The 27018-nt window shown below is 49.2% G+C and overlaps 2 protein-coding genes and 1 long non-coding RNA gene across 20 annotated transcripts in view; 1 reads left to right on the top strand and 2 right to left on the bottom strand.

Annotated features, from left to right (window-relative positions):
• The window catches only part of PDLIM2 (PDZ and LIM domain 2), a 52104-nt gene extending 40627 nt beyond the window's left edge, over window positions 1–11477 (bottom strand). The window contains exon 1 of the mRNA XM_083480667.1: window positions 11279–11477. The gene's annotated coding sequence lies outside the window, so the exon portion shown is untranslated. The remainder of the gene's footprint in view (window positions 1–11278) is intronic.
• A 1236-nt stretch (window positions 11478–12713) lies between these two features.
• LOC310695631 lies at window positions 12714–14392 on the top strand. The gene is made up of 2 exons (XR_014520194.1): window positions 12714–12771; window positions 13135–14392. It is a non-coding gene; the product is annotated as an uncharacterized lncRNA (long non-coding RNA).
• Window positions 14393–16744: 2352 nt separating this feature from the next.
• The window catches only part of SORBS3 (sorbin and SH3 domain containing 3), an 81922-nt gene continuing 71648 nt past the window's right edge, over window positions 16745–27018 (bottom strand). For 17 of the 18 annotated variants that reach the window (XM_083480464.1, XM_083480454.1, XM_083480452.1 and 14 more), the window contains 5 exons: window positions 25156–25281; window positions 22428–22937; window positions 21495–21577; window positions 20586–20692; window positions 16745–19501 (listed from right to left, as the gene is read on the bottom strand). In XM_083480464.1, coding sequence (XP_083336590.1) covers window positions 19440–19501; window positions 20586–20692; window positions 21495–21577; window positions 22428–22937; window positions 25156–25281 — 888 coding nt within the window. In that variant the 3' untranslated portion in view covers window positions 16745–19439. The remainder of the gene's footprint in view (window positions 19502–20585; window positions 20693–21494; window positions 21578–22427; window positions 22938–25155; window positions 25282–27018) is intronic. The other variant, XR_014520212.1, reaches the window with a different exon arrangement.

The following is a 27018-nucleotide window of genomic DNA, read 5'->3' as shown; positions in this document are numbered from 1 at the left end:
ATGCTTTTGAATTATGGTGCTGGAGGAGACTCTTGAGAGTCCCATGGACTGCAAGAAGATCAAACCTATCCATTCTTAAGGAAATCAGCCCTGAGTGCTCACTGGAAGGACAGACCCTGAAGCTGAGGCTCCAGTACTTTGGCCACCTCATGAGAAGAGAAGACTCCCTGGAAAAGACCCTGATTTTGGGAAAGATGGAGGGCACAAGGAAAAGGGGACGACAGAGGACGAGATGGTTGGACGGTGTTCTCGAAGCTACCAGCATGAATCTGACCAAACTGCGGGAGGCAGGGGAAGACAGGAGTGCCTGGCGTGCTCTAGTCCATAAGGTCACAAAGAGTTGGACATGACTAAACGACTAAACAACAAGGGATGGAGAAGCAGCAATGGCAGTGTGTGTGTGTGTGTGTGTGTGTTTATCAGCTAGAATGAGGCAGAAAATGGGCATAACTGCCACCACTGGGTAAAGGTAAAGGGACCCCTGGGGTTGCGGCGCTCATCTCGCTTTATTGGCCGAGGGAGCTGGCGTACAGCTTCCAGGTCATGTGGCCAGCATGACTAAGCCACTTCTGGCGAACCAGAGCAGCGCACGGAAACGCCGTTTACCTTCCCGCCGGAGTGGTACCTATTTATCTACTTACACTTTGACGTGCTTTTGAACTGCTAGGTGGGCAGGAGCAGGGACCGAGCAATGGGAGCTCACCCTGTTGCGGGGATTCGAACCGCCGACCTTCTGATCGACAAGTCCTAGACTCTGTGGTTTAACCCACAGCACCACCCGCGTCCCTTAACTGCCACCACTATGGAGCAACAATTTAGAGAGATAGCAATAAAGCAGGAGGTCACTTTGCCTTGAGGAGCAAGAAGAGGGCTCATTACAGGGTGGGAGTGGCTCCTAGATCTAGGAGAGGAAGGGAGGTCCCCAGAAATGCAAGCAATTGTCAGCGCCAGACATTTGGTGCTGTAGGCCACACCATATTGCTTCCTTCTCATCAAGAAGCAGGAAGGGGGGGAGCAGTGCTGGCCCAGGAGGCTTTGGTGGGGGAGGCAGAAGACAAGCAAAAGCACCCGGAGAACCAGGCAGGAAGTTCACAGCCACAAGACCTGAGGCTGGGAAGTTTGCAGCAAAGCACAACCTCCCAGGAGAGGGTGCTGGGCTGACACCTCCCTGAGCATGCCACGGCCTGTTTATGCGGGGGGGGGCAGATAGACCTTGCTGGCCACAGCCCAGGGGCTAAGACCACAATGAACCAAGTCTCCACAAGGGGTGAATCAATCAGTTGCCGTCTCTGTCAATTTCTCATTTTTTCAATCTTAAGTTCAGTTCTCTGCATTTCCGCATCATTTGTTTTTAAGTCCTCATCAGCCTTTTACTGTGAATTTCCAACATACACATTTTTGTATGCAATTTTGCATAATTTATACACTTTGGCAAAAAACATTTCCCCAAATGTAATGAATTTCTGCATTATATCATCAATGTTACTTTCATCAATGCATGCATTTTAATGCACACTTTACCTTAGCATACACAACATTACGTGGCTGGAAAATGGCATTGCAAGATTCAGAGAAGGCTGACTGCCTTTTGGTTCATGTATTGTTTCAGAAAGTGCGAATTATGCATAGCTGTCAACTTACAGATTTGAAAATATGGGACCAGCAGCCTCGAAAATAAGGGATCAGCAGCCAAAATAAGGGGTTTTAGTCAACCAGCTGAAATACGAAGTGAAAAGGGACCAGATAATTTGGGAGAGCAGCGCCAGTTTTTAGCCCTTCATTTCCAGAGGTTGCTCCTCAAGACACCAGCCGATGAAACTCTGCAATTAAATAGCTACAAGCAGCAACCACTTTTGGCGCAAAACAAAGTCCAAGCTATGAAGATGCTGCTGCACTTCTGTATCTTTTCTCTCGTGCTCCATCTGCAGCTCTCAGTTCCATCAGGCAGGGCGGGAGGAAGGGGGGGGGGAATAGCACCTGAAGTAAACCCACAGGTCAGACCATCTATGCTAGTCTACCACTACAAATCTATGGGAGAAGCGCTTGCTGGTTCAGACCTATGGACCTAGCTGGTTTAAGGACTGATTCCTTTGCTGCTGCCTTACTGTGGTATTCTATGATTGTGTTAGGAAGTAGTTTATTGATTCTGTGGTTTTTGAAAGCTATGTCTGTTGTATTATATTTTAATCAAATGTTGTAACTGCCCTGGGAACCTTCAGGTTGAAGGGCAGATTACACATAAAAATAAAATAAATAACGTGCAGGCACCACTTTAAATGTTTTCAGGTGTCTGCTGCCTGAAGGATGAGTGGAAGGATGAGTGACAGATGGCTCTACCAGAACTCACCTTGCCAGATGAAGAACCTGTTGCAGCTCTCTATGTTAAAACACAGTGTGTGACCATCTTGCTAACAAGAGTGAGATCCTGCTAGCACACGATGCCTCTGCTCAAAGATCTGCACTGGCTGCTGATTTGCCACCAGACAAAATTCAAGGTCTTATTATCAGTATATAAAGCCCTTAACAGCTTGGGACCTTGCCCGCTACAAACCCATTCAACCGCTTTGATCTGCAGATTGTGCACTTTTACAAGCGCGACATGATATTTGTTCTGCATCTGCGTGTCTGTCTTGTTTTGTGGCAGCTACCTGTGCTTCGGAACTCCCTGCCTATAAACACCAGGCAGAAACTCACCTTGTACTGCTTCAAAAAACTGCTTTAAAAAAACCATTCAGCATGCCTATCCAGACATAAAATGAGTTTTGAATATTTAAAACTTTGCTGGTTTTATTTGTATATTATTAATTGTTTTATGCGCACTACTTAGGGGTTGGTTTGTTTTTAATCAAGTAGTTTATAAATTCTTCAAAACAAAAAATAGAAATGTGTCCATCTTAATAGGCTTCCTCAACCGGTCAAGGTGGTTGAAACCCTAAAGATGACATTGAAAGGAGTGGGGGGGGGGCACTGTCAGCCTGAAGGCTGCATTTCTTCATAGGCATCTCCCTGGGTGGGGCAGCGGATGTGACTCCCATCTTTATGTCGTTTCAGTTACACCAGGGGTCTGCAACCTTTAAGACAAAAAGAGCCACTTGGACCCGTTTCCGAAGAAAAAACAACAACTGGGAGCCACAAAACCATTGCGACATTTCAAACAAATATATCTCCGGAGCCGCGATCTGACAGCGGGCGGGAAGGTGACGTCGAGACGGTGCGTGCCTAACTCACGCACCGCCCCCATGCGACGTCACAGCCAGTACAGCGCCCGCCACAGTGAGGAGTGTCGGGGCGCACAATGCGCCTCCTCCCCTCGCTAGTATCCGCCCCGGAGCCACAGCAAAGATGTAAAAGAGCCACATGCGGCTCCGGAGCCGCGGGTTGCAGACCCCTGAGTTACACAAAGGTCAACCGTTTCTGCTCCTACATCTCTCCCTTCAGGCAGGCAAGAGCCATTACTACAGCTCCATGACACATCCCAGCCAGGCAAAAGAGCTGGAGAAGAAGGGTGCAAGGCCCGGGAGCTGAGTGATCTGGAGGAGGCCAGACAGAGGCGGCCCATTGAAAACATTTGGAAGCCCCATATCCCACACGTCCCCAAAACAGGTAGGTCCCTCAGGTGGGTTTTTAGTAGTAGCTGAAAAACTGGTAACAGATCTGTAGCTCAGCCTGGGAGCCAGAACTATCCTGCCAAGATCAACTGACAGCAAGTGTGGTGGAGTGGTTAGAGCATCAGACTAGGACCCGGGAGCCAGGGGTTGAATCCTCACTCAGCCATGAAGCTCCTGGGCAACCTTGGGCCAGTCAATCTATCTTAGCCTACAGGGCTAAGCCTAAAGGGTTGCTGTGAGGATCAAATACAGAGGAAGGGGCAGCACAGGGTGCCAAGCCAAGAGGGTGAATTAACAACAACAACAACAACAACAATGCTGCAACCTATATTTATAATAATAATGCTGCAACCTATATTTATATTTTACTCAAAGTTAGGGGGTGCCAAATCCTTGCTCAGGGCACCATATTACCAAAGTCTGCCCCTGGGAAGAAGTGGGGAGGCCCATGAATGACATTTTGAGCCCTTTGGAGGAACAGAGGGACATGGATGTAGTAAATGAACCAGACCAGTGTGGGAAATTATGAGATATCAGAGAAAGGGAGAACATTGTGTTAGGAAGGAGGACTGGGAGATTCTGGCACATTCTTTGCTTAAAAAAAAATCCCAATATTAAGGTGGAGGAATGGGAGACAGACAGGCAGTTCCCCAGAAGAAAGATCCACACAATTTCCTCAAAAGATATGGGGAAGTTTGCCTGTTTAGAGCTAGCTGGGCAGAGGAAAGAGACCAAACAAGCCTTAGTTGCTTCTGCCAGTCATTGGCTCTGGCTTCACCAACTGCTGGTCTCTCTGCCTTCTGGCCGGCCAGTCCCAACGAGTGCAAGCCAGCACTGCTGAGATTGAAGGAGGGAGCAGCAGCAGGGACGCGGACTTATAAAAAATATTGGGGGGGGGGGCGCCCGGGAAAGCTCATGAATAATAAATAAGCTCATGAATATGCAAATAAAGTGGCGCCGCCTCCTCGTGAGCGAATAGGGGAGAGCGTGCTGCTCCTATTAATCAGCTCCGAAGGTGGAGCTTTTGCTCGGGAGGGAGGGCAGGAGGCATGCAGCCCGACCCTGTGCATTTTGGGCTGGGGGAGGGGCGGCGATGGCGCTTTGCTGGAGGGGCGCCGGAGATTATTGGGGGGGCAGAGCCCCCCCAAACAAATTTTTGAGGGGGCTCGGGCCCCCTCAAGCCCCATGGAGTCGGCGCCTATGAGCAGCAGCTGATGTCACCTGCAGGCAGCCTTGTTATTGAGCATTTATTCTGATTTGTTTGCACAAAGGTTGTAGGGAGGATATATGGCATTGCCTGTCCACTGAGCAGTCACTCTGATTTGTTGGTGGGGAGGTTACATGGGGTGGGTGTGAAGCAACTGTTATCTCACACTTTCCAGGGCATTTCCTCACCACTTTCCTCACCACAGAAAGTCTGGTGGGGGGGGGGGAAGGAGGTGTTGCACAAGAGCACCATATCCATTACTACAATTGCTCAACTTGGAATTTGCCACTATGTGCCCTAAGTCACCATGCACTGAGGAAAAGATTCATTCATAAATGTGACCACCATAAGTAGGGGTGGTTTTTTTTAAGGTACCCTAAAAAAAGTTGTAGCTTGGTTGGTTTAAACAGTAGATTAGACAAAAACCATGGAGGATAAGGCTATGGTCATGTTCTTCTTCCACTGCCAGAGGCGGAATGCCTCCAAATACCAGTTCACAAGAGCTGCGTTCAGGTCCTGCTTGCCTTCTTCCCACAGGCACCTGGTTGGTCACAGGGAGAAGGGGAGGCTGGACTAGAGGGGCCGCTGGCCAGATCTTGCAGACTCTTCTTATAGCCTTAAAAACTATCCATCGCCCTTTTACTTAGTGTGACAGGGAAGCCTGCAAGCAAGCCGTGCCATTTCCCAATTGCTCACTAACAGTGCGGTCAAATTCCCCTTCCTTGTGTACATCTAATGCATGGCGAGGACAGGGCAACTGAGCTCTGCCCCCACTGCTGGCCACACATCCCAGTGTCTGCACATTAAGTGCAATGCTTTAAAGTAGGGACAGGAAAGCGATGGCCCTCCAGATGTCCTTGGACTCCAACTTCCAACAGCCCCTGGCATGGCCAGTTGTCAGAGGTGAAGGGAGTTCCAATGCAACAACATCTAGGAACATAGGAAGCTGCCTTCTAGGGGGTCAGAGCACTGGCCCATCCACCTCAGTTGTGCCTACACTGACTGGCAGCAGCTTTCCAGGTGTAGGGAACCCTCCCAGTCCTACCTGGAAATACTGGAGAACTGGACCTGGGACCTTCTGCATGCAAAGCAGAATGTTCCAAAGAAGTGGTGTGGAGCAGCCATGCAGCCTGGAGGATTGGTTCTCCACCGCTGCTTGAAAGGGGAGCCTTAGTGTGAACAGCTGTAGGCTCTGCACCCATTCAGGAACTCTGGCCACATAGGTTTTGTGACTAGGCGGAGAGCCTGCAGGATACTTTGTCTATAACATGCTGACATCAGAGTATGGAATGCTATCAGCTAGATCACAGAAGAACCCTAGATTTCTTTTAAGTTACATTAAGTTAAGCTATACTCATTCGTGAGAAAGTCTTTGGGGGAAAACACACACAGAGGAAAAATCCATGCCTGCTGCCTTGCAGGAAATCATGCAAGAGAAGAAAAGGCTACACAAATCCGGAGTGGAGTTCTGAAGACAGCTGGGTGGCACCTTGTACGTCTCCTTCCAGCAACTCCTTCAGCCAAGCTGATGCTAAACGTCTTGCTCTGCTTTCCTTTGGACCCCATCAGTGAGGCTGAGAAAGATGGGAGTCTTGTTATCTGGGCAGCCCAGGACCTCCAGACACAAGGCCCAGGCTTGCGCCCCAGAGAAGTCACTTTGGTGCTGCTAGGGAAGCAAAAACAATGTGGGAGGCAAGCAGCAGTTGGGAGTTCCTGGTCTCTGCAGCCACAGCAGGCGCTGGGATTCTCCAGCAGTTTGACCTCACCCCTAGAGGCACACTCCATTGTCTGTCGAGACAGGTGGATGGAAACAACAACTCATCTTTTGATGATTTAAGTTTTTCATCGCCTTTTGAAATGGCTAAAACAAAAGAAGCTGAACTGAACCATGTTAGCCATTAGATTTAACAGTGATAAAAAGAGCCCAGATGAAAGAACAACAGTGATCAAATGGCAAGTGGAGTTTTATTTGTGAGAGACTTGCTCCTACCTTATAATACTGGCTATTTTAAGGCATGCAGCAACAGCCTCCAATTGAGCCCGAGTGTCCCAAGGAAAGGCAAAACTTTCCCTCTGACACCCTCAGCTCACTTGAGAGAATCAGCAGAGTCACACCAGCCTCTGTTCACCCACATAGCTTCTCAGGAGACTAGTCCACCGTGAAATCCTGAACTCCGCTCAACAGCAAAGTGAGGAAATGCTAACACAACACTCCTGATGCCCCACATTAATGCAGCCCGGATAGGACCAAACTTAGGGCCAGACCTACCTTGGTAATAAACTGAGAAATAGCAATGGATACTGTGAGCAAACAGTTAACACCTCATCTGGAAGAAGGAAGAATTGGGTTTACAGCAGCCCAGCCACAAACCTTGGCTTTATGTGTAATTGCGGCAGGATTAGGAGGTTGCTGCTTTCCCTATTGGACTGGATCAAATATTGGGGTGGATCAGCACTTGGCAGCTGATCCAAAGTAAAAGCTTCCCCCATTGTCTGGAGAGCAGCTTCCTCGCCCTGGGGGAGCAGATCCTGAATAGCTCAAGGGGAGGCCTGAGGGCCACGCACATTTTCTGAACTAAGAGTTGCACCCAACTCAGTCCAAAGCATAGCGAACCCACCAAAATAAAGAAACCTGTTAGTGCTACACTGGACACAAGCCTAAGTGCCCATGTTCCGCCAGTGCAAGGATTCCCACATGCGCAACATAGAATCTTAGCGTTGAATGGGACCCAAGGGTCATCTAGTCCAACTTTCCTTCCAGGTATAGGCAAACTTTGCCCTCCAGATGTTTTGGGACTTCAACTCCCATCATCCCTAGCTAACAGGACCAGTGGTCAGGGATGATGGGAATTGTAGTCCCAAAACATCTGGAGGGCCAAGTTTGCCTATGCCTGTTCTAGAGATTCCCCCAGCCCTTTGGAGCTGATTTGGGAGGAAGGATGTAGGACAAGGAGCGGGGATGAAGTTCTGTCACACAAGCAGAAATCCTTGTGCTAATGGAATGCGCAATTTGAATACTGTCCCGAGTCATGCCCATTAAGTTCAGTAAGTCTACTTTGAGTAGGACTAGCATCGACTACAACCCTAAATATTACATTATATATGAAATACAAATTCTGTGTCTTGAAAAGATGAATTCTGAAAAGTGTACCAATCATGCCAAATACTAGCAAATTAAGCTTGCTTATTCTTCATAATTAATTCTGCTTTCAATAAATACGGGGCGAGGAATTTTGCAGTGCTTTGAAGCTTTGCAACTTCTGAGAAGCTGGCTTGATGATGTTTGTCATGCATCTTCTGTAACTATCAAGTCTACCTTTGCAGCCTGAAGGGCTTAAGTGCTACCTCCAGGAACTATTTCACTTCCTAGGAGCAAAATGAAGCCTCCATGTGCAGGGACACTATATCACTGGGACAGCATACCAAAGAGGGAAGCAACCTTGCAAGCTTCTCAGAGGCATTTAGATAGTTGCTACTATAATCAAAATGGAATCAGTTTGGAAAGATAAGTCAACTCCATATGCCAAACTTGTGGGAAAGAAATGAAAGCAATCAAGCATTCCAACGAGCCCCCCCCCCCCCCCAATTAGGAAATGCAACAGGTTCTGAAGCAGACAATAGCACTAGCTGGATGTGTTAAAACGTGATCAATGCAGGAGAAGTGGAAAAGTCCTGGGGCAAAACCCCAATGAGAAGAGGAAACAGGAGGCTCCTATGAAGTCTTTTCACCCATCCAAGAATAGTCCCTGCCACACCCCTGCTGGTGTTCACAGAGCTCAGTCAAGTCACTCCTCGGCTCCTGTCATCACCACACAGCCATAAAGAGCTGTGTGAGCTGGCCAAGTCTGTAGCACACGCAACACGCAAATCAGAATCTGAAAATGTGGGGTGCAGGGAACAGGCTTGAATGTTAAAATGAGAGATGCTGAGGTTCATGTGCATCCGGGTGGAGCACATTCTGCCCCAGAAACATTTTTCACTGGGAGAGATGTTGCTCTCCATCTCACTCTCTCCTAATTCTACCTGGATCCCACAACCATTCAATGAATCTGAATGTTGGGAGATTCCAGGCAGACTAAAGAAGTTCCTCACACACAGCTAAACTACAGAATTTGCTCCAACAATAAGTCGCAGTGACCACCACTTGCATGGCTTTACAAGAGAACAGGATGAATTCCTGAAGGAAAAGGCCATCAAAGGCTATTAGTGCCCAGCCATGGCGACTATCTCCAGGGTCTAAGGCAGGGGTCCTCAAACATTTTAAGCAAGGGGCCAGTTCACTGTCCCTCAGACACTGTTGGGGGCCGGACTATAGTTTGAAAAAAACATGAACGAATTCCTATGCACACTGCACATATTTTATTTGTGGTGCACAAAAAGCAGGAAAAGCAATACAATATTTAAAATGAAAAACAATTTTAATCAACATAAACTTATAAGTATTTCAATGGGAAGTATGGGCCTGCTTTTGGCTAATGAGATGGTCAATATCTCCTCCCACCTGCTCTGCCGGGCGGCGGAATGAGGCTCCCCAGCCCCAAAATGGCCACTTTCCTGTCCCGCCTCGGAGCGTAACAGCTGAAAAGGGAAAGCAGGGGGCGGCTGACCTCCCCCCCACAGCTGCCTCACCCAGGTTTATTGCCTCACGCAGTGCAGAGCCAAAGGAACTCTCAGCCACGGACCAGAGAGAGAGAGAATGCAAAAGCGCCAACCCGCCTGTTGCACGTGCGCAGGATCACATCATCCCTCCTCTTGCATGCGCACCGCCCCCCCTCCCCACAACCAACCAACCACTCGCACTATGAATGGACGCTGGATGCCAAGGTCGCACTCGCACTCGGAATGCTGTACTTCCTTTCGCCAGAGACCCATCAGACAGCGGTGAGTTCTGCAGTTGCTGGCTGGGCTGCGTTCAGGACCCTGACGGGCCAGATCTGGACCGCGGCCTGTAGTTTGAGGACCCCTGATCTAAGGCTGGCATCACAAGCAGGGAGAGTGATGCTGTTATGTAGCTATTGAAAGGAGAGAAAGACACTCTGCACTCTGCAGTTCTTTATTATATTACCTGGCAATGAGAACCAATTTCAGGGCAAACCTTTCGGAGGAGGGACTGAATCAGCAAGCCCACCAGAGACAGACCTCCGTTCAGAGACAACATTGACACAAATTCCAAAGGATTAGACCAGGCACAGGCAAACTCTGCCTTCCAGATGTTTTAGGACTACAAATCCCACCATCCCTAGCTAACAGGACCAGTGGTCAGGGATGATGGGAGTTGAAGTCTCAAGACATCTGGAGGGCCAGGTTTGCCTATGCCTGGACTTGACTCTTCCTGGGGGTAAGGGGGTCGGGGAAAGACTCTGGACACCTTAAATCTAAGAAAATTTATTGAGGCATAAGCTTTCCTGCACCTGATGCTGTCAGTTTGTTCTCCGCTAGCATTCAAGATCTCTTCCGTAGCCACACACAACAGGGCGGGATTGTGCTGGGAAGGACTCAAAGGTGCGCTCCCTGACCCACCCCAGACAAGTGAGGGCTCTCTCAAACCAGATCCACACTAAAGAGCTTCTCTCCGCAGGCAGGTTCCCCAGGGGCCACGTCAGTCAGGATAGCCATGGCCTTGCAGATGCTGCTGGAATGCTACTTCCATAATCTCAACCGCTAGGCATGCTGGCCAGGGGGATGGGGTCCAAGAACAGCTGGAGAGTGGCAGGTTCCCCATCCCTGATTTGAGGAGAGCTTCCTGAAGTCCTGTTGATCTCCATGTGATGGATATACCCTGAGCCAAAAAACAGACACACCTGCTCACCTCTCCCTTCCTCAGTGGCCTCCCCTCTGGCAAACTGCAGACTGGAAGCTCCAAAGCACAAGAGCCTGTCCTCTTGAATTCTGTGAAGCACCTTGGCACCCTTTCCAGGAGGAGAGGAGCACAGAATGGCAGAAGGAGTTGGGAGGAAGAAGCAGCATTTTCTGGGCCAGATGTCTCCCTCCCTGAAAGGGGAGCCCATCAGTCGCCGGACTCGCGAAGCCTCTTGAACGCCCCTGAAACGCCAGAAGGCGAGTCTGGTTCGACCGGCGAGGGATCTCTTTACTCTTATTTACAGATCTCCTTTAAGCTACAGCTAAAAAGAACAATTGAAGTCATGCGACAAGAACAGGGCAATCAAAACTAAGAGCCCCCACCCTTTCCCCAATAAAAAGACACCGGAGGCAAAAATAACTTGCTTAATTTGATTGCGGAAAGCATCCCCCGAAAGACATAGGAGCGAGGGAATTTGTACGGTGCGCGCAAAATCTTCAAGAGGCAGGGAGTTCCAAAGAACGGGAAGGACGGGATCTTGGTGTTTCCCTCCCCGGCCCCGAACCCGCAGCCCCGCAGCCTGAGTCTCGCCCGGAGGAGCTGGGCGGGGAGGCTGAGCTCCTGCGCCAACTCCACCTGTCGGGCCTGCAAGAGGACACTCACCGGGACGGGGCTCGGGGCCCCGAAGGCGCCGAGGGAGAGGCCGGGCGGCGGCGGGAGAGCAGCGCAGCACCGGGCGGCGGGCGGGCGGGCGGGCGAAGGAGGAGGAGGAGGAGGAGGCGGCGGCTGCTGCTGCCCCGGCGCCCCGAGCTGCTCTGGCCGCGCGCCGCCGCCGCCGCCTCCTCCTGGCTCCGGCGAAGGGGCGGACGCGCCTCCCGGGTGGGCCGCGCCGGCGAAGGGAGCGGAGGCGAGCGCCCCCTGCAGGCGCCCCGGGGGAGGCGGCGGCTGCCCTGCGCCTTGGCTCTGGCGGCGCCCCGGCTGGCTCTTCCCTGGAGAGCCCCAGGTGTGGTTGGACTACAACTCCCGTCATCTCGGACCGCTGGTCCTGCTAGCTAGGAATGATGGGAGTTGTAGTCCAACAACATCTGGGGACCCGAGGCTGAGAAAGGCTGTATTACACCTCTGGCCCCCGTCCCCATTTCTTACGCACAACAACCCTGCGAGGGAGGTTAGGCGGGAAAGAATTCCTCCAGGGAACGCTGTGGCTGAGGGAGGATTAAAACCGGGCTCTCCCCAACTACAGTCCAGTATTTTAACCACTACACCACCTGGCTCTCAACATGCTGCTCGATCAAAATCTAGGGCTGACTAGTCCATCATCTCACTTCCAGCAATAGGTGCTTAGGATAAACCCAAAAGCAGGGGTGTGGAATCTGTGGCCTTCCAGATGTTGCTGGACTTCAACCCGGGTTGCCCTTGACCACAAGCTCTGCTGGCCGGGGAAGATGGGAGTTAGACCAACATCATCTGGAAGCACAGAGGTTCTCCATTCTGGGCTGGGGGGGGAGAGGCAAAAGCCCTCCCAGGTTGCACCTGCTCTCTGGGAACATCCATCTTAATGCAAAGAAGCTAAGGCTGCAACTGTGAACATTTTCTTTGTAAACCACATTGTGTTTTCTTACAATCAAGCGGTGTATACATGTTATGCAATCAATAGAAACCCATAACATCTATGGGAGTAAGCTTCCTGGAGTACCGTGGGGCTCACTTCTGAAAACATTCACACATCTAGGGCTGGGCTGCCTTGCCAGTGGTGGCACCGTCAGCGTGGGGCTCTGGGGCAGAAGTCCAGGGTAGTCCAGTAGAGCAGGAGGGGCCTTGGCACAGCAGCATGGGCTTGCCACATCTTGAAAGCACTGCAATGCGTCTTGCTTTCTAAGGAGCTGCCCACTGTAAGACCATTGAACCCAGAGGAAGGAGCATAGTTCCATGACAGAGCATCTGCTGTGCATGCAGGCAGCCTGAAGCCCAGACTCTGGCATCTCCGGGGGGTGGGGGGGTGGAGAGCCTCTGCCAACCAGTGTAGACAACACCAACACCCCTCCTACGCAGGTCAAGACAACAAGGGGCAGCAGCAGCAGCAGCGCCTGCATCCTTGAGGAACCAGCAGTGGTCCCCTGATGCCAGCACAGATTGTGTCTGAACTTAAGGTACAGGTAAAGGTACCCCTGCCCGTACGGGCCAGTCTTGACAGACTCTAGGGTTGTGCCCATCTCACTCTAGAGGCCAGGAACCAGCGCTGTCCGGAGACACTTCTGGGTCACGTGGCCAGCGTGACATCGCTGCTCTGGCGAGCCAGAGCCGCACACGGAACGCCGTTTACCTTCCCACTATAAAGCGGTCCCTATTTATCTACTTGCACCCAGGGTGCTTTCGAACTGCTAGGTTGGCAGGCGCTGGGACCGAACAACAGGAGTGCACCCTGCCACGGGGATTTGAACCGCCGACCATGCGATCGGCAAGTCCTAGGCGCTGAGGCTTTTACCTCAGTGAACTTAGTGTCTGAACTTACCTGTGAGTAAACAGGGCATTTTAGACTTGGGGCTTAATGGCCTCGCCTCCCTTAGATGGCGATGTGTCTTGCTTCACTGGTTTCAAAATATGGCAAGCCAGCCCTGCTACCTCTGGGACCCTTTCTGCCCAGGCTAGTGGGCTGAGCCCAGGGTGTCTGCCCCAAAGTCCTGCCCTGGCAATAGCCCCTTGCACTCAGTGGGGCTTGCTGTTGCTGCTGGCCTCCGTCTGTCTCGAGAGACAATGGAGTGCTCCTCCGTCAAACTGCTGTGTCAGCAACACCAAAGTGACCGCCCAGGGGCACAAGCCTGGGCCCTTTGTATGGAGGTCCTGGGCTGTCTCCCTCTCAGCCTCACTGATGGGGTCCAAAAGAAATCAGAGCAATACATTTGGCACCAGCTCGACTGCCGGAGCTGCCAGGAGGAGGCAGACTTCCAAATCACAATGAATGAGCTCATGCCTCACTGGCCTTGCAAAGAGATGGTCTTACACCTGGCCTTTCAACTTCAACAAATTTTGAATTTGGTTTATGAGACTTTTGACACCATATTTTAGTTAAAAACAAGGGCACAGCTCAGGCCGATGCATTCTCTTGGGAGAAGAAAGCCCCATTCAGTTCAACAGGATTTGGTCCCTCCCTACTAAATGCACTGCAGCCTTAGAAAAACTGACCTGAAAGAGTGAAACCAGAATGGAGGCAGGGTGGGCAATGTCTTGCCTCTCCCACCAAATTTAATCACTTACTCCAATGATAGAATGTTTGCGCTATAAATTAAAGTGCAAATCTCTTTGGTTCCACACTTCGTAATCCATTAAAGCTGAAGGAAACAGGATTGTCATGCATTAGAGAGGGCAAGAAGGGGAAACCTGCAGATTCAGTTCTTATAATTTAGCCCATTAAAAATGCTTAGACTAACAATATTTTTAGTACCAGCTGATCTCTCTCATCTCCATATCTGAGGGAAGTATCTTGAAGTGACTTTAGCAATCCTCTCTGCGAAGACTTATTTACTAAAAACTGTTAAGAAATGTGTTGCATTTTAGCCAAACAATAATGGTACAAAATAAAATATCCTTTTCTTTCCAGTATTTAAGGGAAGGGCGCACCTCAGTGGGGCAGCACATGCTGCAGTGCAGATCCTAGGTTTGTTTGTTTACAGAGTATCAATTTTATATCTGATGAAATGGTTTTGCTGTTTTTGGAATTTGATTATTAGTTTGCTGTTTTAGAGTTTGTTGAATTGATTTTAGTGTTTGCAGAACTTGTATTCTGTGTTTTATTCCCCTTTTATTGCGTGTACCTGCTTTGGTGGCTTAATGATGTGAAATGGTCTATAAATGTGTTTAATAATAATAATTTATTATTTTTAAAGATTTATAAACCTCTCATATAAAGTATCAGAGTAGTGTACAACCCCCAATCCCACAAAATAAGTATATATGTATTTGTTCACCATGAGCAATATAGATAAAATACAATACCAATAGATGATCAATAATAATTTAACGTATAAGGCAACAAAGTCTTAGGTGGATAAAAGTCCTAAGCATGTAGCTAAAATAGTAGATTGTTGGTGGATTCCTTAACTTGAATGGCAATAAATTCCATATTAAGGATGACTTTAATCCTCGTCATCTTCAGGTAGGGCTGTAAGAAACCACTGCCTGAAACCCTTGGAAGCTGTCCGCCAATGGCCTTAATAAGTATGAGGCAGATTCCTGGGAGCTTCATTGTGTTAGCATCCGTCTGTCTTGAGAGACAAGGAAGTGAAATATTTGTGAGGGGCAGGGAGAAGATTGCCCTTCCCAAACGGCACCCTAGACGATCACAGCCCTTCTGCACAGGCAATATAAAAAAAACTGAAGGCATGTCTGCAAAATAGGTTTGTGTCTGGAGCCAGAGAGAGGTCTTTTGTTTTGCCCTGAAGCCTAATTCCCTCTGTCTCTTGAGGTCAGTCAATAAACTCTGTAAAGCCCTAAAGTGACTAAGGCTGGGAGGCAGCTGACAAAGAAAGACCCAGCTCAGCCTACCTCCATGCTAATCTCTGTGCACACTTGACTACTGAAAAACAAGCATGTCATTCTGCTGTGGGCAGGGACATCTAGGGACAGAGACAGAAGATCAATGGGTTGTATCCAATGGTAGTCCTACTCAGGGTAGACCCATCAAAGTCAGTGGGTGTGATAATTTAGGTTCATTAATCTCAGTGGGCTTACTCTAAGTAGAACTTTGTTGGCAACAACCCAATTGCATTCTCTCTCTCTCAACACTTTTATATATAGAGGAAGTATTTGCATCTCAGAGGCTTAAATTGCCATTTTTTGCTTTTACTGACCTGCTCATGTGCCTGCAACAGTAGCTTGATATGTGCCATGTGGACATATCAAGCTAACAAAATAAAAGTGATGTGAAAATCTTCAGCTACTCAGTTTCTACGCATCCAGCTATTGTTAAAGGAAGAGGTAAAGGTAAAGGGACGCGGGTAGCGCTGTGGTCTAAACCACTTAGCCTCTTGGGCTTGCTGATCAGAAGGTTAGGGATTCGAATCCCCGCGATGGGGTGAGCTCCTGTTGCTCTGTCCCAGCTCCTGCCAACCTAGCAGTTTGAAAGCATACCAGCGAGAGTAGATCAATAGGTACCATTGTGGCAGGAAAGTGAATGGCATTTCCATGCGCTCTGGCTTCTGTCACGGTGTCCTGTTGCACCAGAACCGGTTTAGTCATGCTGGCCACATGACCCCAAAAGTTGTCTGTGGACAAATGCCAGCTCCCTGGCCTGAAAGTGACCTTTGACTGGACTTAACCATCCAGGTATCCTTTACCTTTAAGAGAGAGGAAAAGAGCCATTCAAAAGGAAGGGGGGAAACTGTCAGAGAAGAGAGAAGCCCTAGAAAGGGCTTCTTCCCCCCACTATCTATCCTGAATTTTCTTCCTTGCTGTTTCTACAATATTTACTGCTCCCAATACCCCCTCAAATTGCTTTCTTCTAGAAAAAAAATGTGCTGGTATTGTGTACCCTTGAGTGCCCCCAGAATAAGGCCCTGCCCCCTCAACTCCTTGCAAATCTCTGTTTTGTTCTTTCTCACACAATCAGTGTTTGATTCGCAAATGAAATTAAATAGCTCTGTATATAAACAAATGTATGGGGATCTCTCTAACCTTCCATTTTAAACTGTGATGTTGCTGTATCTCGCATGGCAGAATTAGGGGATGCAGTCTTCCCTGAGGCACTCAGGATTTTCAAGGTCCAAGGGCAGAGGCTGGGCGTTGTCCCTGCTGTGAGATGCTCAGCCATCCTGCCTCTGCACCAGAGGAATCTTCACACTGGTACCTCAGGCAGAAAATCCAAACGGCAATGTTTCCAACATTAACACATGGCAGGGGGACAACTGAAGACTTTACACTGCCTTTCTAGAAAAGTACACAAGCCAGAAGTTCTCCAGGCCAAACTCCATGAAGTAAATAAGAGCTGCACTATACCACACAGGATAACTTCCCAAGGGACAGGGCTTGTCTACCTCCCATCCGTCAGGGCTCCCAAAATTAGCCATTTAAGATAGTGCTCTCTTGCTCTCTGCCTTTGTGGACGCTTTAGAAACAACACGGCAAGAGCCACACTTGACTTTAGATCAGCGACATTTTATTGGCAGGACAAGCTGCATAGGCAATAATATCAAGGACTCTCTTGTCCCAGAGCGAACCAGACAGCCACTCGCCTCCTCCAAGCTGACCAAGTTCAGTGGTGCTGTGCAGCGCAGGCACAACACATCTCCGAATCATGTGTCAGGTCAGGAGACCCAGTCTTATCCAGAATGCTAGATGAGGTTGTTTCAAATAGTGGTGGTTGGGGTTCCTCCCAAGTGGTGAGAGAGAAGAGCTCTCCCACAAGAGAGTTTGCCGTCTCTACCAAACTCCCCTTGCAAAAGTGCTGCTTCAAGGGAGTGATGGGTTGACAGCAGGGCTGCCCTCAACACTTTGCTGCTGGAGACAAACAAGACACTGGTGCCCTCCTTCGTTCCACATACAGAAGCTGAATGGACCAGGACCGTGTTTCAGTGAGGCACCTGAATCGCATTTTGAGGCTGTACACACTCCATACATTTAAGGCACATTTGAAGCGCAGGGTCTCTTCCAACTCTACAATTCTATGATTCTGCCTCCCCCCCCCCCAAAAAAAAGAATCCTGGAAACCAGCTTGTTAAAGGTGATGGGAATTGTAGCTTTTGAGGGGTAAACTATGGTTCCCATGATTTCTTTTGGGGGGGGGTTAAAGGTATGGTGTCTAAACTGCCTGAGACTGGCAAGAGGATCACATCCTGCAGAGTGCTCACCTGATGAAAGCAAGCTACTTTAGGGCAGGCTTATGGCACACACAGCTCCAATCCCATGAAGGGCATTGCTGAGCCCCTCCAGCACCTGCCACCTGAGGCAGTTGCCTCACTGCCTCATGATAGTGCCTCAGTGAACTTGGGCATGCGCCACAGTCCTTTGCTATGTGCTGGTTCTGTGGCATATGCACAGGTGGGGGACGGCAGGAAAGGCTTCCTTGAAGGTAAAGAGTCTGGAAACCACTGAGCCAAGATGCTGAGTCTGAACCTGCAAGGTGCTGCTACCATGTTTCTTAAAAACAAAAGGCAGCCCCTGTTGTTTAGCTAGAGCAGAGACTCAACTCCACCAGGGTTGGTCTCAACCTGCACATCTTCTCTCCACGGGTGGGACTCTCTCAACACCCCATTTGCACAGCTGTTCTGCTGCAGTGTGGAGGACAATTTTGTTAGCACTGTGCAAGAGGCTGCAGGAGACATAGATGTCTCAGTGTTCTTGGCCCAATACAATCCCCCACTGTCTCTTTCCTCTGTTTTTTTCTGCCTCGCCAGCTGCATACCCCTAGAAGTTTGAGAACAGCTCAAGCTGCAGCTACTCTAGCCACTAGAGAATATCTTTATACCTAGAAATCTCCCTCCAGTCTTGACCCTTGACTTTGGAGGTGAAAGGAGACTGCCAGAATGGAAAGTAGTTCAAGGAGATTAAAGGCAGGATACAGGCAACATACAAACAGGCCCAGATTTCTAATACCAGGATAGGAGTCCTGCGGGTCTCCAACAGTGTCTGGGTTTTGCTGCTGGGGGCAGGAATGAGATGCATCTTCAGAGAGGAGCTGTGGACAATGGACACTTATGCAAAAGCAAGAACCACCACTGCTTCTTAGTTGGGGTCAATTAGCATAGATGTCAGTAACCGTAACAGGACTGAATTCTCCCCTTCACTTCCTTCCTTCGACCCACAACAATTGTATCAATATTAAACTCTTTGCAGCAGGTGCTTAAAATTAGGCAAGGAGAAAGGTGAAGATGAACTGCAAGTAAAGACAGAGAGTTTATGCTAAAGGAATGCTCAAAGTGTGCTCTAGCTGCAGAGAAGCCCTAGGAATCTGCTAACTCTCCAAGTGATCACATCTTTTAGTTTAACACAAGCAAGATAGTGCATCCACTCACAGGGTCAAACATGAAGAGGAATGATTGGAAGTTCTAAATGAATCCTTTAGATGGAGAGACCATTTAGATGGACCTCCAGCAGCCAAAGCCTTTGAGGGAAGTTGGGCAAGCTACAAAAATGTTACTACTGGTAGCCAAGTGGCCTTGCATACACTTGGTGGAGCAGCCTCCTCTAGGCAGGGTCCACGGATTCCCATGGAACACAGAGACGGTTGTGGGTGCTCAGAGAGCGCCGTCAGCTCTTCAGTTGTAGTGGGACATTGGTTACAGAGTCTGCAGAGCACCACAGCAGTGTTTGCGCTCCATTGCAAGGAAGCAGGATCTTTCTGGAGATTTGATGCAGGGCAATCACAGGGTCCCAATCCCATCTCCACCTTGCGCTGCTGCCATGAGAGCTGGCAGAAGGGCTGGCACTCCCAGATTTGCCCACAAAGAGGAAACTCAGTTGGACCACAGGAAGCAAAGAGCCGAGGAGGTTATCTGCACTGTCTGCTTAGCCTGAGTCTCTTGCTTGTCACAGAAAGGCTTGAAATAATGATGCTTCATAAATACTGGAGGGTGGGGGAAATAAGAGTGTGATCACCCTGTACAAGGAAGCCAAGACACAGAAGTGGAAGGCGGTGGTCAGGGAACAGAGAACTCCAGGGTACAAGCAGCAAGACCTTCCTCGAACACAGCTTGGCTCCAGGCTGGCTCTCACACGGCCACCTCTTTTTGCTCCTTGTCTACAGATTGTGGGGCATCTTTCCAAGGAAACCGGATACAAGAGCAGCAGATTCAGCTTCCACTTGGCACACAAGGGGTTGGTCGAGGAGCAGTCACACAGGGGCAACATAATTCCCAGGGAAAGTGCCAAATTTGTGTGTTCTTCTAGAGACACCTAAGGTACAAACAAAAGCAAAACAAGGATCCCTGATGAAGGAAAAAGAGGCTCAAGGTTGCCCACCCTGCAGTGGAAACTTTTCCCAGGAGTGTCCTGGAAAAACCTTTTGAAATAAATATTGGCCTCTAAGGAAGCACTAATTCACTGCACTAATTAACTCTTCACTCTGAAGCACCAGCTTTCTTGGCCACAGTTACTTCCATCCTGTTTTGGGGCCCTCTCTGGAACTTTTGGCTCTATTGCAGCTACTCAAGAGCATGATCTGGGGGGTAATGATTCCACATCACCCACGCCATGCTGGACTATTCAGTGGGTGAACACAGGGGAAAATGAAGGGACCTTCGTTCCAATGTACTTTTTGCCGTTTCTAGGCTCCAATTAAAACATGGGCATGTGGGCAGTGACCAATGCCAGGTAAAAGGTTTGCATCATAGAGATGCAAGGGTAGAGCATCATACTCAACAGGTACCACATTCCTGCAAGCCAAATGCCAAGTTTGATACTTGAAACTGAGGTCTGTCTGATACTGATACTCTGGCATGGCTTGCGCATCATGGCAAGACAAAGTATGGATTACCATGACCTGACAAATGTGCTGGCTCCCAGAGAGCGCTGGCACCCACTTTGCTCTTCCCTGGGCACACGCTGGCAGGGAAGCAAAGGTTAGGCTTAGCATATTGTCCAAACTTGGGATCACAGTTAAAATATCTCCTTCTTAACCATGACCTGTAACCATAGGATAAACCTTGGCTACAGATTGTGGTTAAGAAGGAGAGAACTGAGCAAAGATGCCAGATTTGGATGACATGCCTTATAAGCCAAACCTTGGCTTCCATGCTGTGATGGGCTGACCTCCAAAGCCCAAGGAGGAGCTCCTTGCAAGCCAGCACCTTCACACAAAGCCTGGCATGCAAAAGCAGCCGGTGTCACGATAGCCTGTTCCTAAGGCTATTGGTGGCCAGGGTGGGAGGGAAAGGAGACCTTCAAGGCCCCAGAAAAGCAGCATACACCCCAACCCACTTTCCAGTGCTAGGGTGGTACAGTCCTCCCCTGCCCCACAAATTATAGCGCCAAGACACACCCACAAACCAGCCATCATCACACTGCTGCATGACATCCACTTGGTCCCCTTCATGAAGTTCCAGCTCATCCTCATTCTGGGGTCTGTACTGATAGAGAGCCTGGTATCTGAAAAACAGAAGCACTTCGTGAGCCCACTTCCTTCCTGATTTATTTAAGTGAAAGCACAGCCTGGTGTAATGTTGGCCTTGGAGCTGGGAAACCAGGGTTCAAATCCAACTCTCAGCCTACCTACCTGACGTCACAGGGTTGTTGTGAGGATAAAATATGGAGGAAGGGGGAGGGAAAACAAGGCATGCCACCTTGGGCTCGGGGGGGGGGGAGGGAGGTGGGCTGCAAGCATAATCATAAATTAAATACAAATAAATAAAAGATGTGTATTTTTTTTAAAAAAGAAATGTGCCTCAAACAGTAAACACTTCAAAAAGCAAATCAAAGAATAAGGAGAGGACATTTTTGTTTCCCATTTCCACTCTGCAGGCTGTGTGGATCAGAGCCAGTGAACTGTGCTTTGCACATGGAAATGGAATGTGCCGAGGCAAACGCTCTGGGCTGCCCTCCGCCCCATCGCCTTCCCTCCTGACTGGGGGGGGGGGGGGGTGCTGCCGCTAGGAGATGCTGAGTCGCCTCTGTCTTCTCCAGGAGTTTGCAACGCTTGGAAAGGCCAGCCAAGGCACAGGTAGAGCAGCCAGAGGCTTCGCTTCCTCAGGCACTGTGCGAGCCCCTCTGAAAAAGGGCCTTGTTCCAAGCCACAGTCCAGACACTGTCCCTGGCTGGCACCCCAGGGGGCCGTCTGCAGCCAGCTCTCCCCATGGGTCACTGCACAGGGAGGGAGGGGCCTGGCCAGCTGCCAGGCGGAGGAGCACCCCCGCTTTGCACTTCCCAGCCCCTCGTCACCAGCCTCACTTACAGGGTCCACTGCGCACTGGAGGGGGGAGCACATGAAGAGACGTGTTCAGGGCTGCGTGGCTGGGAAGCTCCAGGAGCAGCTGCCTGTGGAGAAAGGAAGGGGGAAAGGGGAAGCCGTGGAGAGGACACAGGGAGCCACCTGAGCCAGCGCTTGGGGGGGGGGAGCAATGGCACCATGTCCTGAGCCCTTGGGCAGGAAGTGCTGTAAAATGGGGACACGTTGCCTCTTAGGCATGGAGACAGGGAGGAAGGGGCTGCACCTGGAGACCTTAAGCAAACTTAGGAACCATAATGCCTTTGGTCTGCTGCAGAAGCACTACAGAGAAGCTGAGAAACACCTGGGCTAGATTATGTTACTGTTCGGTGGATTTGTAGCTGGTAGACTGAGCCCCAAGACATGGGGCAGACATGGAACTTCAAAGTGCTGGTGGCTGAGTGAAGGCCAACAACCATGAGGGTCTGAGGAATGGAGACAGAATATTACCATCTCTCTAGCTTACATTATTCATTTTAACACAGAAAGTGGAATCTTTGCCCTTAAAGATCAGCTTTTTGAGGACAGATGTTGTTTCTGCTTCCTCTAAAACGGAAGTGCATTTGCCCTCTCTGACACCACTTATCAGGCCTTGGAGCTGAAGCCCCAGCACCTTGGCAGGGCTTACTAGCATCAACGCCTGTCCTGGGTCTCTGGTCGCCATTTTAGTTTCCCACAATGCCTGGATTGGTGCTACACTGGATGGGGGGAATTTAAATGGCTGCCTACCACTGTCAAGGCCACGTTCGCTCATGACTGAGTGTCCACTGACATAGGAGGCCCATTGCAAAGCTGGTCTGGGGTCTTCAAACTGCTTGCAAAGCAAGGATATGGTGGGTACCTACCACTGCAGGTGGGGGGAAAGGAAAGGAGAATTGAGGGGAGCAGCCAGGGCCTCACCTGCGGTGGGAAGACGCCTCGTGGTTGGGGAGCCAAGGTGGGGGCAGCAGGCTGCTCAGGCTCCTGAATCTGGAAGGATGAGGCTGGCGATGGGCTGCTGTTGGATGTTTTGACAGGGCTCTGGCTGTGGGGACTGAAGGAGGCGACTCTGGCTGTGCTCTGGGGCCTGCGGGGCACAGCCTCCGGGTGCTCGAACTTCGGGGAGGCAGGGAAAGTGAATCCTGAGTGGCTCGAGGAATGCAGCGCATCTGTGGCCAGGGAGCCCCGCAGGCCCAACGGGGAGGTGTTGAGCTGCCCCCTGCTGCTCAGGCCGGGGGAGTGTGGCTGGGACGGGGAGCCAGAAGGGGCCTGCAGGCCTGGAGAGGAAGGAAACTCCTCCGAGTTCTTCACTCTTGGCTCCTTCACCACCTGCACATAGTTGGCTGGGAAAATGCCCTGGCGGTTGGTGCCAGAGATGCGGCCCTCATACCAGTTTCCGTCCACCCTGCGAAGCAGGCAGATGCGCTCGCCCTGGAAAGGAGGAGAAGGAAAGATCAGCACAAGGAAGTTCCTGAGGCTGACTAATTGGCCTGGTTAAGAGATTTCACAGAAATGTAGTGCTGGAAGGGACCTCAAGGGTCATCTAGTCCAACCCCCTGCAATGCAGGAATTCCAGCTGAAGAATTTCTGACAGGTGGTCGTTTCCTGCACTTTTGCAAGAGGCTAATTTAAAGCTGGAGCCTGACAGACCCACAAGCTCTTCCAGCCCAAGCATTTGCTGTTCTGCTCCACTCCTCTGTCCTGTTTGGTACCTTGAAAGTTTTAGCAACATCACCCCCATCACCCCCAGATGATGTCTTCCTATGATCGTCATACAGGCGACAGCTGTCTCCTGAAACACTAAGGACACTGCTCATTAAAACAACAACAACCCATATCTAATCTATCTATCTATCTATCTATCTATCTATCTATCTATCTATCTATCTCCCACCTGTTCTCTGTGGAGCATGCACACTCCCATTTTATTGCCAAGGCGGAGAGAGAGTGCCTGGCCCAGAAAGCTTCAAGGCTGAGAGGGGATGTGAAAGCTGCTCTCTCCAGTCCTAGTCTGACACTCTGACCAACACACCACATGGCCTCTTAAACCTAGGACTCTTTCTTGCAGCTGGTGACATTACGGGGTGGGAGGCACACTCTGGACAGGCTACATGGCGTGGTTAAGAGGTTGTGAAACCCACAAGTAGAATATCACACAATGAGCCTATGCACCTATACTGTTGTTTTCCTGTGCATGCTTGCTAGGAGATCACAATTGGTTGGTCTTCCCTGCAAGTGTACACAGCGTGTTTAAGCAGCAAAACACAACAGTCAAACCCCTCACCAGTGATTTTACACATTGCAATCTGCACCCAACTTTCATGTAGGTTTATGCACCGCAGAAGCGTCTGCCCCCAAAGGAACTTCCTGGTGCATCAAAGAGATCTAATCATGTCACACAGGTAATTCCAGGTCTTCAGGGCTCCCAGCTTTTCCTAGAAAATAAAGGTCACCCACGATCCTGCTGGGAATGTACTGCTTAACAGATAAAGGTATGCTGAGAATGAAAACTTCAGAGCAATGCTAAGTCCAAACTGGGCAGGGCTGGTGGTCTGTCGGGAGGAAGCTGCCAAATTTCCTCTAGCACCCAGTAGGTTGTCAGAGGACCTAGCTCAATTTCATAGTTCAGTCCAGCAACAACAAAACTGACTTTATCATTGGCTGAACCAGCAGCCAGATGAGATTATGAAAAACTAGGCCTAACATTGGGGGAGGGGGAATCATATTTGAAAGTCCGTATTTTTACAAGATTTCTCCTTGTGAAACCTTAATTGCCAATCAATGCAAAATTTTGGCTTCTCTGCAAAATAGATGAGTTTCTTTTTGTAAAAACAACAAGTTTCTAGTTCTTATTGAGTGTGACACATGTTCAGGCAGCATCCATAAAAAATCCTGTATTTAGGAACTGCACATCTCAGTTCTGCAGAGTGACCTGTCCCTCCATCTTACCTTGCTTCCAGTCAAGAGTCTTTGTCCCATAAAAACTCCACTTTCCCATATCTTTTTTCTTGCTATTATCCTGTTACACTTTGTAAAATACCACCAAATTAAGCACCAACTCCAAAAAAAAAAAAAAAAAAAGGTCAGAACAAAGTCTGTAAATTATGTAAAATCTAATTCACGTTCAAGCAAGCTATACAAAATGTTCTTTGTCTAATTTATCTTTCGTGCAGAACTCCCAGAAGTTTTCTGGGGATGCGGACGGGGTTTGGTGGGAGTGAGTCAGCAACAGCAAGCAGAATATTAATAGCCCACTCAGGGCCGGCTCTGCTGTTAGACAAGATGGAGGTGGCCTGTCTGTGAAAACAGATTTGGGGGTTTACCATGAAAAGGGGCACTGAAATTGTCAATTTATTGCATTTTTATTACATTTTTCATCACCATAGGAGACGCCGTTTGGATCTTTTGCCCGAGGCACTAAAATGTCACTGACGGTCTTGGAGCTCAGTTTTATGAGAAGCAGAAACAGACAACTGAACATCTGTTAGAGAGGAAGGAGCTGGCCTGGAGCCCACGAGGCAGTGGGGGCAGCAGGCTCTGGCGCCCTTTGCCCCGGCCCCATCCTGAGCTGGAATTCCTCTCTCTGCCCATCTTTGGGCTTCCCACTCCCACCCTCACCCAACCTCCGCTCTTTTGCTTCGTTTTGTACCTTCCGAAATGACAGCTCCACTGCCAGGTCACCCTTGAAGTTGTACTGAGCTACGGCTTCTCCATATTCCAGGACTTGGATGGTGGGGGATTTGATCGGCTTGGGGATTTCTGTTGGAGGCAGGACCTATTGGGAAGACAAGCAGTGGCCTGGCACAAGTGGTTCTGGATTCAGTGCTGCTCTGCAAATAAGCCCACACAAGTTACTAGTCTGTAAGATTTTACCAGTCTCCTAGGGGCTGCAGAGAAGGGACAGAGTGGTCCTTTTCTCCGTCTCCAGCAATTTGCTGCATGTTGTGCTGTTTGCCTTAAGTCCAGGGGTCAAGTGTGGCTGTCCAGGTCTCTCTCTCTCTCTCTCTCTGGACTTTGGGACTCACCTCAGGCCACACCCCTCACTGGCTTGCTTTGTACCCTTTCTTGAATGTCTTTATCTGCCTAGAATGTGTCCCTGAGCTTATAATTATTATTAGATTTTCACATCACAGAGCTTCCTTAAAACTTACAAACGTAATCTGGTTATCACTTAGTTTTTCAATAAACAATGAAATTGAAGCTACCAGAATAAATAACAATAAATAGGATTGTGTTAAAAGTTATAAAATGAAGGAAGTTCAGACAAATTGAGGGAAGTCAAAAAAATGGAATTAAGAAGTTTGAATGTACAACTTTGTTTTCTTTTTTGTATTTGTAAACCAATAAAAATATAATTTAAAAAAAAGTTAACAAAGCTGAGGCAATTTTTTTTTAAAAAAAAAAATTGAATGTGTCCCTGAGCTCTGATAATGCATCTTGCTTGCCTCGAAAGAGGACTTGTGTGTGTGTGTGTGTGTGTGTGTGTGTGTGTGTGTGTGTGTGTGTGACTACGTGTAGGAACTAGCCTAATGCACAAGGGGAGAGTTCTATCACTCTGTCCTTGTTCTGCTTTTGGTCCTGCCCACCACTCCCTTGTTGTAGCCCAGAAAGAAACGTTACTCTTGGCCTAAAAAAGCTTTCCCCCCCTGCCTCTCTCCCCTCCCTCAGCCTGTGCTGGGTGCAGATGAGGGATGGAGTGCCTTGCCTCTCCCTCCACTGGCCCACTCCTTGGCGTGCCTGGAATTCCACGGCCTCTGCATGAGTCCCATTCAGTCAGTCAAGCCAAAGTCATTACAAAATATAAAATACATAAAACAGAATAAAGTACATTACACAATTAAAGTAATTATTAAAGCCAGACATTCTGCCAGGTAAGAGTTTGCTCCCCTGAAGAATCTAACTTATCCTCCTCACAAACATTTCTCCGTAAACCTGCTGCTCTAAAGGCACAACAGGCCCCTTTCTCAAAGGTGTAGGGAGATCTGTTTCTTAATAAAAGTTAACCGAATACCCCACTGGGAGATTCACATCTTTGAACAAGGCTGCTCCTAAGTCCTCGTGGATTGGGCAAACCAGCAAGTAGTGAGTACAAATCCTCAGGCACACGATGTCCTCATAGGGGACGGGGCTATAGCGTTCTTCAGCTACGGCACAGACTGGAGCCCCAGGGCTATAAATAGGATATCTGCAATGCAGGTTGCAAAGTGAGGGCAAGGAATCTGAATGGGTAGTCCGGCATACAAAGGGTCACATTTGGACAGACAGACAGAAGTGCAATCAGCACAAAAATCATGCTTTAAAATATGAGATTTCATGCGGTGAGATGCTATCTCAAAGTCTAATGAACTCAGACTGTCCAAAGAAAGGCCATACTTATCAATAACTAGTAGCATTTCCTGATTCCAATGGAATGGCTAAGACTCAACATCTCACTGAAAGTAGAAAGTACTAAAATGGGCCAAATCCCCTTTTTAAATTTTTAGTCAATGTATAAGGGCAAGGAGATGCCGGC

This window comes from Podarcis liolepis (assembly GCF_965112155.1).
Source record: "Podarcis liolepis genome assembly, chromosome: 16".
NCBI lineage: Eukaryota > Metazoa > Chordata > Lepidosauria > Squamata > Lacertidae > Podarcis > Podarcis liolepis.
This window is presented reverse-complemented; position numbering and strand designations above follow the sequence as displayed.